This window comes from Scyliorhinus torazame, chromosome 21 (assembly GCF_047496885.1).
Source record: "Scyliorhinus torazame isolate Kashiwa2021f chromosome 21, sScyTor2.1, whole genome shotgun sequence".
Lineage (NCBI taxonomy): Eukaryota > Metazoa > Chordata > Chondrichthyes > Carcharhiniformes > Scyliorhinidae > Scyliorhinus > Scyliorhinus torazame.
The window spans coordinates 15,579,217-15,593,782 of record NC_092727.1 but is presented as its reverse complement, the minus strand read 5'-3'; the positions used below and the strand labels follow the sequence as shown (position 1 = coordinate 15,593,782).

The window sequence follows — 14,566 nt, the reverse complement described above, 5'->3', positions numbered from 1 at the left end:
TTGAATAAATATAACACCATTCTTTAGGGGTGACATGTCATTTATTAGCATTCATTAGATATGCATTAACTGGAAGGGCGAATGTGTTAACATATTAATGAATGAAGAGCTTAATTCAATGTATGCAATTAAATAGTTTATTAAAATAAATTTTCAAAGCTTTTGTAAATAAATGAATGTCTTAATGCATTTCCAGCAACACAATTAAAGACAATTCACGAGTTGGGCGAATGAATAACAGATGAATCCAGATTAAGAAAGCTAAATGCCACACCAGGAAGTGAAGAAAAAGGAAACAGGATTGAAGAGGGAGAGAGTTGCAGGAAGTCAGCCAGGAGAAACGCGTCCTGTATTTTTGTCCCTGTTGCCTGCCCGTAGCGGGGATTCCGCTTTATCAGGGTTAAAGTTAGTTTTGCTTTTATTTCGCTTGTGGCCCAGGTGCTGCTGGTAGGTCTGTCCCCTCTGCGACCCGGAGCGGCAAGTTGTCTGTCCCCTGGGGGCTCCCAGCGGGAGCTGCCGCGCTGCTGGGCTGGGCTGGGATAGACTGACAGCAGCGCTGCTGGGCTGGGCTGGGCTGGACTGCACTGACAGCAGAGCTGCTGGGCTGGGCTGGGCTGGACTGCACTGACAGCAGAGCTGCTGGGCTGGGCTGGGATAGACTGACAGCAGAGCTGCTGGGCTGGGCTGGGATAGACTGACAGCAGCGCTGCTGGGCTGGGCTGGGCTGGACTGCACTGACAGCAGAGCTGCTGGGCTGGGCTGGGCTGGACTGCACTGACAGCAGAGCTGCTGGGCTGGGCTGGGCTGGACTGCACTGACAGCAGAGCTGCTGGGCTGGGCTGGGATAGACTGACAGCAGAGCTGCTGGGCTGGGCTGGGATAGACTGACAGCAGCGCTGCTGGGCTGGGCTGGGCTGGACTGCACTGACAGCAGAGCTGCTGGGCTGGGCTGGGATAGACTGACAGCAGAGCTGCTGGGCTGGACTGGGATAGACTGACAGCAGCGCTGCTGGGCTGGACTGGGATAGACTGACAGCAGCGCTGCTGGGCTGGGCTGGGCTGGGATAGACTGACAGCAGAGCTGCTGGGCTGGGCTGGGATAGACTGACAGCAGCGCTGCTGGGCTGGGCTGGGATAGACTGACAGCAGAGCTGCTGGGCTGGGCTGGGATAGACTGACAGCAGCGCTGCTGGGCTGGGCTGGGATAGACTGACAGCAGAGCTGCTGGGCTGGGCTGGGATAGACTGACAGCAGCGCTGCTGGGCTGGGCTGGGATAGACTGACAGAGCGGCTGGGCTGGGCTGGACTGACAGCAGAGCTGCTGGGCTGGGCTGGACTGTGCTGGACTGGACTGCACTGACAGCAATGCTGCTGGGCTGGGCTGGGCTGGGCTGGACTGGACTGCACTGACAGCAACGCTGCTGGGCTGGGCTGGACTGGACTGGACTGCACTGACAGCAACGCTGCTGGGCTGGGCTGGGCTGGACTGTGCTGGACTGGACTGCACTGACAGCAACGCTGCTGGGCTGGGCTGGACTGGGCTGTGGTGGACTGACAGCAGCGCGGTTGGACGGCTGGGATAGACTGACAGCAGCGCTGCTGGGCTGGGCCGGATGGCTGGGCTGGGCTGGGATAGACTGACAGCAGCGCTGCTGGGCTGGGCTGGGCTGGGCTGAGCAGCGCTGCTGGGCTGGGCTGGGCTGGGCTGAGCAGTGCTGCTGGGCTGGGCTGCACTGGGCTGGGCTGCACTGGGCTGGGCTGCGCTGGGCTGACAGCAGCGCTGCTGGGCTGGGCTGGGCTGACAGCAGCTGGGCTGGGTGGGCCTGGGCTGGTCGGGCCTGGGCTGGACTGGGCTGGGTGGGCATGGGCTGGTCGGGCCTGGGCTGGTCGGGCCTGGGCTGGGCTGGGCTGGGTGGGCCTGGGCTGGTCTGGGCTGGGTGGGCCTGGGCTGGTCGGGCCTGGGCTGGTCTGGGCTGGGTGGGCCTGGGCTGGCAACACACTGGCAGCAAAAATGCAAAACCTTGAATTGCACTGAGGAGATGGGGACTAAGTTAATGCTGTCAACTGGGGTTGGGGGGAGAGAAAGAGGGTGCATTGACCACAGAGACTGAGATGGAATAAAGGACCCGAGTAAACAAACTAAAAGATGCAATTGTGAAGGTTGACCCCAATTGGGAAACACCAAATCTTCCTGACTTGGGGGCTATAGAATCCCTACAGTGCGGCCCATCAAGTCTCCGAAAGAGCACCCCATCCAGGCCCACTCCCCTGCCCTATTCCCATAACGCCACCTAACCTTTGGACATTAAGGGGACAATTTAGCATGGCCAATCCACCTAACCTGCATATCTTTGGACTGTGGGAGGAAACCGGAGCACCCGGAGACCGAAACCGGAGCACCCGGAGGAGACCCACGCAGACGCGGGGAGAATGTGCAAACTCCACAGATAGTCACCAAAGGCCACATGTGCAGCGATTCGAGAAGGCAGCTCACCACCACCTTCTCAAGGGCACTCGGGGAATGGTCGACACAAACCACGGCAATCCCAGCAAGCCCAATCTCTGTGCTGGGTCGATCACCAGAGCAGATACTTTGGATGCCACTTTTATATTCGCTCACCCTTTGGCGAGAGAGGAGGAAATTGATGGTTATGTGGACAGGGGGCAGACAGTGGGAGGCAGGAGGATAACACCTGGTGGGGCACAAAACATTACATGGACTTGTTGGGTTGGATGGTCTGTTTTTGTGCTGTACCTTCTGTGTAAGAGTATAATGTTACTGCTCCCATGAGCTTGTAGGTAAAGTATGTGGTTAAGCACACTGCTGTTTCAGCTTGTAATGGCCCCACATTCAAATAGCTTGCTTCAGATTAATTGAAAATAATAAATAAATTTAGAGTACCCAATTATTTTTTCCAATTAAGGATACACCTATCCTGCACATCTTTGTGTTGTGGGGGTGAAACCCACGCAGACATAGGGAGAATGTGCAAACTCCACACGGACAGTGACCCCGGGCCGGTGCTCGAGATTAATTGTCCAGATTTTCATTTGGAAATATTTTTGTTGAAATAATTAGAATTTGTTTTTTCGTGAAGTGACACCAGCTTTTGGGCAAAAGAAATACTTTGGACTTTTGGCTCGACAGAATGGTTAGCACTGTTGCTTCACAGCGCTAGGGACCCGGGTTCGATTCCCAGCTTGGGTCACAGTCTGTGCGGAGTCTGCACGTTCTCCCCGTGTCTGCGTGGGTTTCCTCCGGGCGCTCCGGTTTCCTCCCACATGTCCCGAAAAACGTGCTTGTTAGGTGAATTGGACATTCTGAATTCTCCCTCAGTGCACCCGAACAGGCGCCGGAATGTGGCGACTAGGGGATTTTCCCAGTAACTTCATTGCAGTGTTAATATAAGATGACTTGTGACACTATTAAAGATTATTATTATTATTATTAATACATTTCCTGTGGCAGCAGCAACAAGTGCCTTCTTTCTTTGTGCTACAGAGAGATGTCTTCGCTTCAGTTCCTTACTAGGCTGTCCTTGCCTCGTTTGGCCTATCACAGAATTTCAGCGCAGAACCCTGGCGTTGTGTTCCTGTCAGGGTACATGTCCAGTATGAATGGAGAGAAAGCAGTGGCCTTGGAGAACTTCTGTCGTTCGGCTGGGTACTCCTTTGTCAGGTATAGTCCCACAGTTGTAAACACAGACGGTTGTTAAATGAAGACCATTTCCTGGAATGGGCTTCTGGATAGGACGGTGAAGGCCAAAACCAGCCATGGAAGTGGCGGTTAGACGTTGCGCTGGGGACTGCGGGTTTTTAATTCAAGGACGTGAAAACACTCCATCTGGTGCAGTCAGCTTGCTCTCCACACGAGGGGCGGGGTATCGATGGCGGGACACTTCTTAACCCCCCCTCAGCCGTGTAATCCCCTGGGAGGGACAGAGGACCGAGGAAAAACCCAGGGTCAATCAGGATAAAAAGAACACTGGAAAATTCATCCCTGACTTGCTCGGGCAGCTGAAACCAGTGCGAGAAATCACATGGAGCATGGACAGAATAGATGGGCTGAATGGCTGCCCTTATCTGTACTTCATTCATACTGAACAGATCAGGATTGTGAAAATATATTTTTTTTCTTTTAAAAAAAATAAATTTAGAGTACCCAATTCATTTTTTCCAATTAGGGGGCAATTTAGCGTGGCCAATCCACCTCCCTTGCACATTTTTGGGTTGTGGGGGCGAAACCCACACAAACACTGGGAGAATGTGCAAACTCCACACGGACAGTGACCCAGAGCCAGGATCGAACCTGGGACCTCGGCACCATGAGGCAGCAGTGCTAACCACTTGCGCCACCTTGCTGCCCGGATTGTGAAAATATAAATTGTAGTGGGGTTGTTACCCCCTCCCCCATTCCCTCAGCATGCAGCTGCCATATTTGCTGTTTACATTGACTTTGTGGAGTTTGATCCACAGTGTGAAATCACTGAACGTTTAGCTTTTTTTTTAATGTTCAGGATGATTCATTAAAATTTACTAGAAGAATTTGAAAAGTTGCATCTCAAAATTTAGCTTCCAGGCCGTGGAGCTTGCCTGTCTGCTGTTAGACCCACCCCTACAAGAGTGCAGGGCCCTGCATTATCACCAGCCAATTGCGCTCCAATATCTGGGGTTGTGAGGCACGAAAGAGACCCTGAGATAAATGAATAACAAAATTGTTTTCTGAAATATTTTAATTGGAAGGAAATGGATGGCTTGATATGGTCTCCCAGAATGATAAAATCATTGATTCACTTGATTGTGTCGCCTCTGCTCACTGAGCTGAAACATTGACATTCAGATGTTCCTGCAGCTGACTTGCTTCATCAAAGTAACCAATTATGTAAATAAAAGAGAACAGCAAGCAGAGGAACAGACAGTTCACATAATGTCCTGCTGCCTTTACTCTGCAAAATGTTCTGCATTTCAATCATTGGCAATCTGTTCAACTGCTTTTCACTCATTGCTCACAATGTTCGGCCTCTGGACTCAGATCTGTTCGATTGAATTTGTTACTAAGCACTGGCAGAAAATATATTTGCTCCATAAATAATCCTGATTAGCATTTGAACTTTTAAAGTTCAGATTGAAGTAAATACTCACTCGAAGTAGATATCGGGCATTTCTTAAATTTTAATTGGTTTCTTTTATTAAAAAAAATATTTTCATTGAGATTTTTGCGGTTTGGGTTTATTTTTATTAAGCACGCGATGACGTGATTGTGATTTTGCCGTATAAATTGTGCAAACCTCTCCACAAAGCACTCACATTTTGAGATCCCGAACCTGTCTCTGATATCCACTGTGCTTGTTTGCCTCGAAGGAACTTGCATTTATATAGCACCATCCTGGACACTTCAAAGCACTTCACAGCTAAGGAAGTACCTTTGATACATAGTCGCGGTAGTAATGTAACCAATGACCATTTAACAGCACTTTCCAAACCCTTCTGTCAACCAGGGGGATGAGAGCATCAGGTGCTGGGAACACCACCACCACCTGCAAGTTCCCCTCCTCTCTAACAGCACGATGGGTGTACCTACACCTCCTGGACTGCAGCGGTTCAAGAAGGCGGTTCATCACCACCAGCAGGAAATGCTGGCCATGCCAACGACACACCTCCCATGCATGAATTAATAATAATAATCTTTATTAGTGTCATAAATAGTGCCAAATGTGTGGGATTATTACAATACCAAAGGGAGTATTTCATAAGAAGAATGTATTTTCGATTATATTTGCAATGTTCAAAGTGTGGCTGAAGAAATTGTTGAGGCTTGTGAGAGAGCAACAGCTCTGCGAAGGCCCAAAGGATGAAATGGGACTGGTGATGAGTAGGAGAGGCTGACCTTTGTGCACTGCTTGACTGGTGAACCTTCGTTGTTCATCATTTATCCATCACTATTCACGACGCCCTACGCTGCTCTTGTTTGGTAATTGTTTCGCACTGTAACCAATCACTATTTGTTGGTGTACCATTGTCAATGTACTCTGTTGATTATTCTTTTGTCTACTGTGTACTTTTCCTGGCCGCAAAAAAATTCTTTTTTCACTGTACTTCGGTACATGTGACAATAGATATCAATCAATCTTAAACTCCTGGTGAAAGATATTAGGTCTTGAAGAGAATGCAGTTCCGCTTTTCAAGGAACATGGGAATCTGACTGTTTTCCTCCATGATATATTTTTTTTACATTCCTGCACGCGGAGGAGAAGTCCCAAATCGTGGGAATACCCGGTTTTGGGAACGTGCACCTTACAGGGAGGCAGCACGAGGGCGCAGTTGTTAGCATTGCTGCCTCACGGCGCCGAGGTCCCAGGTTCGATCCCGGCCCCGGGTCACTGTCCGTGTGGAGTTTGCACATTTTCCCCGTGTCTGCGTGGGTTTCACCCCCCACAACCCAAAGATGTTTAGGGTAGGTCGGTTGGCCACGCTAAATTGTCCTTTAATTGGGGAAAAAAAAAAGAATTGGCAACCTAAATTTATTTATTTTTAAACTTGCACTTTGCAGAGATTGCGAGCCTGCTCATTGTGAGGAGAAATAGGCACTGCAAGTCTTCTTGCTGTGACAGACATTTCACCCCTTGTACTTGAGCTGCAGCCAAAGATGATGCTAATGTAATGTGCGTGCACTTATAAAGACTTCAAATTAAAACAATGACATCTGGAAAATGGCAGCACGGTAGCATAGTGGTTAGCACAGTTGCTTCACAGCTCCACGGTCCCAGGTTCAATTCCCCGCTGGGTCACTGTCTGTGCGGAGTCTGCATGTTCTCCCCGTGTCTGCGTGGGTTTCCTCCGGGTGCTCCGGTTTCCTCCCACAGTCCAAAGATGTGCAGGTCAGGTGGATTGGCCATGCTAAATTGCCCTTAGTGACCAAAAAGGTTGGGTTGGGTTACGGGGATAGAATGAATGTGTGGGCTTGGGTAGGGTGCTCTTTCCAAGAGCCGGTGCAGACTTGATGGGCCGAATGGCCTCCTTCTGCACTGTAAATTCTCCGATTCGGATTTCTTAACACCAGACTCGTGTACATCTGTTGTTCCCTTTTTGTGTTTCTGTATTTTGTTACAATTCCGTGGGAATATCTGCTTAATAGAAATGCAAAACCCTACCCATCATGCACTTAACCCCTATGTCTCAGTGACTGATGAAACCTGGCACGATTAATAGTTTGGGGGAATTAAACTGGAGCTTGTAATGAGAACAAAAATTTCTGGACCAACTCAGCAAGTCGGGCAGCGTCTATGGAGAGAGAAACCGAGTTAACCCAGAATCTTCTGCCTCAACGCGTAAGAGGCGAGGAAGGAGACGGGAGGGCTTGAAAATTAGGTGGGTTGGTTTGGGGGCCTTCTCTCCTCCACCAGAAATAAACTTTGGCAAGGGCCATGGTCCACCTTTCCGCCCCCCCCCCCCCCCCTCCTCCACCATGTGTCCTTTAAGTGGCCAATTATCAACTACTTCAGGGCCCCTTCCTGCCTCCGCTGCAATCTTCCCAGCTCCAGGTGGACTTGTCACGGTGAAGCCTGTACCGCTGCTACAACTGTGTGGCTGTGTGTCAGCTGGAGGGAGGGTTGGTGAGGGAGGAACTGTCCCTCAATCTGTTCACATCTGCGTATTATCGAGGGGGTGGACATGGGGATGGCTGCCGACAGCTATTCCCCCCCCCCCCCCCCCCACCCCCCTAAACTCTTGCTGCACATTCCCATGGCCACCCTTTCTCAGTTGGCCTCACCCCGTGAGACATTCCCGCCCCCTCCACACACCCACACACACACACTGACACACAACTGCACTTGTCTGTATTCTGGGTCGCTGCCCCAATCCTAGGACCCTTGGGGCAGAGGGTGGTGTTTATCCACAACCACCATCTCCTCCATAGTACTGCTGGGTGCAAGGGCCCTGGTCTCTGACTGGCCGGCAGCTCTTGGGAGGGCAGGACTGCGTACCGTGTCTCCTGACCTGCGGGCTTTTCCCAGCATTTTTTCCCCCAGTCTTGGTTGAGATTTCCAGCATCCGCAGTATTCCGCTTTTCTTTAAGTACTGAAGATTCATGGAATGGTCTAGACACACGTTTGTGCTCCTGATCTCTGCATGGTGCGTTTCCGAAGTTAACCCGAGAGGGAAGCCAGTGGCACTTTCCCATCAAAGGGAGGCAGGATCAGATGACCGACCACGCCGGGCCACTTCCTTACTCCTCTTGCTGTCCAACATCAGAGAGCATTGCTAGTTCTTTTGTTTTTTATACCAACACTACCTTGATGCTCACATGACTTGTCATGCTGGACTGAATCCATTACAGATGAAAATCTCTAACTTTTGCTCTCTGCCTGGTGTCACAATGATGTGACGTGTGGAATTAATCTTTAATTTCATTGGCTGGTCAGGTGTACATCAAACTGCTCTAAAAGGACTTTTAAAAAGCAAGCAAAGGCACGGGCTTAAGATGGCTGCCACAAATCACTTGAGGTCTGGTATTACAATAGGACCAGTTTGTGGAGGGTTCCTATGTGAATTAAAGTTAATACATGTCAAGGCAATCTCCTAGGGAATTTAACACCTGCTGATGCCGAGAACTACTGCAAAAGATGAACATAAAATGTCGTGCACTTGCCATTTACATTTCTATAAAGTTACCTTATACCTGATTGTTGACTTGGATGCGGGTGGGTCACGTGAGCGCCATCCCTATGATGCATAGTTCTCTTGTATGGGAGTCGCCTGACACTGTGGATGCTGTCATCGATATAACCTTTGAGTTCCTGGATCCCTTTTATGTCGTTTTTGCAAGATCAAGCCATTTCCATGGCTCTTTTTTAGCTCCAGGGTAGGTGCTGCCAATAGTTTCCTCTGAGTTTCCAAGTGATTTATTCCACATACTAATTGATCTCTCAGCATCTCTGGGGGACGGTTCGTACTCACAATGTTCCGCTAGGTTTTTGGAGTCATGGTAGGAATTCTGTTCGATTCTCCAAGGATTCTCCCAGCCGTATTGAATCCACGAACATGATCGAACAGGCTTCGTCGTGCCCGACTTAGTGACGCGACGAGGCCGTTAAATCTCGCGAGAGGCCTCTTGTGGGATTTGCGACTCACTGGACGCCTCACGAGATCTAACTGGATCTCGCAAGACGTCACGGTCTGGATCCTGCCCAGCCAGTAGGCTCATTTAAATATGTCTGCGTCGGATCATCCCAGCGCCTTGGAACTAACGTCCGCACCTGGGAGACCTTGACATGGCGCCATTTAGCACTCTGCACACAAACATGGACGAGGCCGAACGGCACCTGTGGAAGGGGGTCTTCCAGGCTATTGGAGATCCCTGGGTGGTCAGGGGCTGTGCAGGATGGCAACCTAACTCACCCCTGGCACCTTGCCTGACTGGCACTGTCAAGATGCCTGAGTCACACTGCCAGGCTGGCAAAGCCAAGGTGCCCAGGTTGCACTGGCAGCCTGGCACTGCCAAAGTGACACTTACAAATATTTCCATTAAATATATCTTTGTAGCATTACAGATGGTTTGGGGTCATAGTGCTTCGTCGCTAGTTCAATGAGTTCGTGGAAGGACTTCGCTGCCAGGTAAGTGAGGCGTTGATGGTGCCAAATGTTGGGGCCCCGCAGGAAATCAGGAGAATCACCTTCTGTCGGTCTTCTGCATCTATGCCACTAGCCAGAAAGAAATATCGCCTTCTTTCAGCATGTTGACCACAATCCTCTAGGCCCGCATTGTGTGACTTTAACTTCCCGAACAATGGCATCTTCGAATTCCTTTGGTTTTGTTTGGTTACCGGATTATTCTGTTAGGGCAAAGTTGTCCAGAATCACTTTTACTTTTCCCTTGTCGCCAGCGTAACGATCCAGGAGACCCGAGGAAGAAGGCGGCACACAATAGGGTCCCAGCCGGGGATTACCGAGGGTCCTGACCCCAGCTCGGGCCGGTTTTTAAAGAGCTAAATAACCAGAAAGTAACTTTCAATCATATAACTTGTAGTTTTGCATGCTTGTGTGTGTGCGTGGCGTGTTGCGAAGGTCAGGATGCTGATTTTTGTGCTGTTTTCGTAAGTTGTAGCACATATAGCGTAAATAAGTTCACAATGAACAGGTAAACACGCATTGCCAGGAACTTTAGCTTGTTCAAAACACGAGTGTCTCCAACTTGGAAATTATAACATTAATTGCTTGCAATAATTTAAAGTGTGTCATCTAATTCGCACATCGATGAAGAGAGTACTCCGCCTCTACAACAGAAATGTCTCTGAACAGCCATTTTAGATTTCAGTAAAGGGAGTGACGGCCATTTTAGACCTGGAGTTCCGGAGCAGCCTTTGCAAACCCAACAGTGGTTTCACATCAAAGTGATACAACCAAACGTTTGAAGTGTAGAGATATAAACATCCTTTTGATCTCCCCGGATCATTTGGGAAGAAAAATGCCTTTGATGATTGATTTATCGAGTTAAGGTTAGAATCCAGCTTGACAATGGGAACTGCCAAGAGGCTAGGGAACTGGACTTGTGATCTGCCCAAAGATGTTCGCTGAAAAAGATCAACGGCATTGATGAAACTATAAGTCCAGCATCCTCCCTTCTGCACTGAGAGTCTAGTATTGTACTGCTATTGAACTGTCAGGCCACCCACTTTAATATAATTCCATATGTGATCAAATAGATTACCTCATCACAGCTGTTTTGTAGTAACCTGCATATTTTACTGATGGAAAATTAACACTGTTGGAGTGTAAAATGTAGAAGTTCCAGAGTCTTGATATGGATTAAAAAAAAAAAAAAGATTTAATGGGATGCCAGCGTCGCTGGTGTGGTGATATACATCACTAAGTACACAAAGAGTTAATGTACATACACTACACCTAGCTAGACACTAGAGGGAGCACCAGAGACATGACACACAGACAGTCAACCAATAGGTCAGTAAGATAGGACACGACCAATGGGCAGTCACGATACACACAGGGGTGACACTACCACAGGAGGGCATTACACCAACCTATATAAAAAGGACACATCACACATGCTCAGTCTCTTTCCAGTGGAGACAATCAGTGAGTACACAGGGTTGATTCAATATATCTTGTTATGCTCTTGGCGTAGCATAAGCTGCTTCCTTGATGTGCACTCTGACAAAGGAAGGTTCATTCGTGGAGATAATCTCAACACATTTATTGAACTATTTACAATTCTCCTACTTGGATTCGATGCTACTGTTAATCCTGCTATAGCTACTCAGACTGACAAACCAGTCTGCTGCAATCCACGTGGTGGGTGTGATATTGAATCAACCCTGTGTCTATACTCACTGAGAGTCTCCACTGGAAAGAGACTGAGCATGTGTGATGTGTCCTTTTATATGGGTTGGTGTAATGCCCTCCTGTGGTAGTGTCACCTCTGTGTGTATCGTGACTGCCCATTGGTCGTGTCCTATCTTACTGACCTATTGGTTGACTGTCTGTGTGTCATGTCTCTGGTGCTCCCTCTAGTGTCTAGCTAGGTGTAGTGTATGTACATTAACCCTTTGTGTACTTACAGTGATGTATATCACCACAGCTGGCTGGGCATTTATTGCCCATCCCTAATTACTCTTGAACTGAGTGGCTTGCTCGGCCATTTTAGAGGGCATAGAGTCAACCACAAGGCTGTGGATCTGGAGTCACATGTAGGCCAGACCAGGTAACAACAGCAGATTGCCGGCCCTAAAGGATATAGGCGAACCAGATGGGTTTTTACGACTATCGACAATGGCTTCATGGTCATCGGTAGACTTTTTATTGAATTTAAAAAAATTAAATTTCACCATCTGCCACGGCGGGAATTGAAACTGGGTTGCAAGAACATTATCCTGGGTCTGTAGGTTACTACACCAGTGATAATACCGGTGCACCACTTCCTTCCCTGACATGCTCATGTCAAGCTTTACCTCTTAAAATGTGAACTTTGTTTGACTGTCAATCACTCACCTGGACTATTCTGTGCTTCTTTGCCTAGATTTGATTACACAGGCTGTGGTGGTTCTGAAGGAGAATTCAAGGATTGCTTGTTACGAGATTGGAAGAATGATGTGCTATCGGTCTTGGACAATCTCACCACAGGCCCTCAGGTCAGTGCTGCAAACCACTCTGATAACTACACTGATATCTTTGCTCTTATACCAAGTTGTATCTAACTTCTTTTAGCCTAAGTTAATTGTGAAATAGCAATCATTTGTTTATGCTTTACCACTACCCCCAAATACATACACACGACACCCCTCCCCTTCCCTTATCTTTTGCATTGCAGGTGATCATTCATAGTGGGATACAATTTGAAGAGTATTGATGACTCTTAATTACTAGTCCGAAGCCTGAATAGTGAGCATCAATATTCAATGCAGATTGTTAAGGTTCTCGTCCCTGTGTTCAAACCATTCCATGACCTCACCCCTCCCCATCTCGGTAACCTACGCCGACCCATCAATACGTCTGCGTTCCTCCAATTCCTGGCCATCCCTGATTTCCTTTCATCCATTGAAATCCTAACTTCTGCAGTTCCCGTTTTAAAAAATAACATTTTTTTATTCTCCTTTTTCACATTTTCTCCCAAATTTACACCCAATAATAAGCAATAATCAGGAACGAATGTAATGTCAATCCCCATATCAATAACAACAATCCCATCCTCCCACCAAACCCCAGACATTGGCCCGCATGTTAACGTAAACCAATGACAAAAAGGAATCAGGAATCACCCATAGTCGCCATTAACACACACAGCCCCCCTCCCCCCAACCCTCCCAGCCCCCAACCCCCCTAATGTTCGATGTGATCCAATTCTCGAAAGTGCATAATGAATAACACCCATGAATTGTAGAACCCGTCCATCCTTCCCCTCAGTTCAAATTTGACCTTTTCCAAGTGTTAAGAATTCCAGCAGGTCCCCCCGCAACGGAGGTTGATCTCCACCCTAACAGGATCCACCTTCGGGCGATCAACGAGGCGAAGGCTACAACATCTGCCTCCGCACTCGTTTCCAACCCCGGCTGGTCCCACACCCCGAATGTGGCCTCCTGAGGGCCCGGGTCCAATTTCATGTACACCACTTTAGAGATTATCCTAAAAACTTCCTTCCAGTAATCCTCCAGCTTTGGACAGGACCAAAACATATGAACGTGGTTTGCGGGGCCTCCCCCGCAACGTTCACACACATCTACTACCCCCTCAAAGAGCCGGCTCATCTTCGCCCGCGTGAGGTGTGCTCTGTACACCACCTTCAGCTGTATCAGCCCCAACCTCGCACACGAGGTGGAGGCATTCACCCTCCGGAGCACCTCACACCAGAACCCAGAATCCATACGCCTCCCACTTTTCCTTGATCCCTTCTCGCGGCACCTTCTCCTCCTCCAAAATAGCCCCGTAAACCGCCGATACTACCCCTTTCTCCAGCCCCTGTGTCGTCAGCACCTCCTCCAGCAATGTGGAAGCCGGCTCTACTGGGAAGCTCAGAATCTCCATTCTGGCAAAGTCTCGAACCTGCATGTATCTAAATATTTGCCCCTGCTCCAGCCCATACTTCGCTCCCAGCTCTTTCAATCCCGTAAAACGACCCCCAAGAAATAAATCTTTTAGTGTCCTAATTCCTTTCTCCTCCCATCTCCGAAAATTTCCATCCCACTTCCCTGACTCAAATCTATAGTTCCCCCGAATCGGCATTTCCCTTGACCCTGCCCCCAACCCGAAGTGCTGGCGAAACTGCCTCCAAATTCTCAACAAAGCTATTACTACCGGGGCTCCCTGAGTATCTTGCAGTTCCCTTCTTAAGCCTTACAACTCGCTCCTCTTTTATACCTCCTCTATAAAATCTTTAACCAAGCTTTCGGTCACTTGTTCTAATAATCTTATATGGGTCAATGTCAAACCTGCCTGATGACATTCCTGGGAATTTGTTACGACATTAAAGGCTACTTATTGGCCTTACAACTGCCCTCCTGGCACCTCTGCTGGTATCTGATAACTCCAGTAAAATCAAAGGATTGAAACTGGGATCTTGGTGCTCCTTGCAAACCCAATAATACACGATAGTGTTATTACCCATAGAGCATTGTTTCCAATTCCTTGGATATTAATGGTTTGTTCAGAAGTAATTATTCCTCTGCGTATGTACCTGACTCTATTTTCAACCCAGAAAGTACTGAAAGAACACTATCATGGGATGATACCATGATGGGAGAATAATGCCCATGGCCTACCCTTAGCTGGAGAGTAAATGCTGTCACGAGGGAAACTCCGAGACCTTCCAATAGCTTGGGGAAATGAACAAAACGTCTTGGATTCCCTTTCAGTTCCAATCTGATCCATGCAAAAGAGATGCTCATCATTTAAGTGTGAACCTTGCCAGCGACGTTGGCAGTGTTTTAACCACTGGTCTGTCACAGCCTAGTATGCTCCAGTCCTCACCCGTCTGTACATTGTGTGGAAGAGGTCAGTGTGGTAGTCTGTGTAGAGGTATTACGGTACCTGGTAATGCTGGAACACCATTGGTAGA

At 48.5% G+C, this 14,566-nt stretch overlaps 1 protein-coding gene across 3 annotated transcripts in view; it reads left to right on the top strand.

Moving 5' to 3' along the window:
- Positions 1 to 306: 306 nt before the first annotated feature.
- Positions 307 to 14,566, top strand: part of LOC140398190 (palmitoyl-protein thioesterase ABHD10, mitochondrial-like) — a 30,564-nt gene continuing 16,304 nt past the window's right edge. The window contains exons 1-3 of one of the 3 annotated variants that reach the window (XM_072486545.1): positions 307 to 405; positions 3,503 to 3,679; positions 12,035 to 12,146. In XM_072486545.1, the coding sequence (XP_072342646.1) occupies positions 3,507 to 3,679; positions 12,035 to 12,146 (285 nt within the window). In that variant the 5' untranslated portion in view covers positions 307 to 405; positions 3,503 to 3,506. Of the gene's footprint in view, positions 448 to 3,502; positions 3,680 to 12,034; positions 12,147 to 14,566 lie in introns of all 3 variants that reach the window. The other 2 variants (XM_072486544.1, XM_072486546.1) reach the window with 2 other exon arrangements.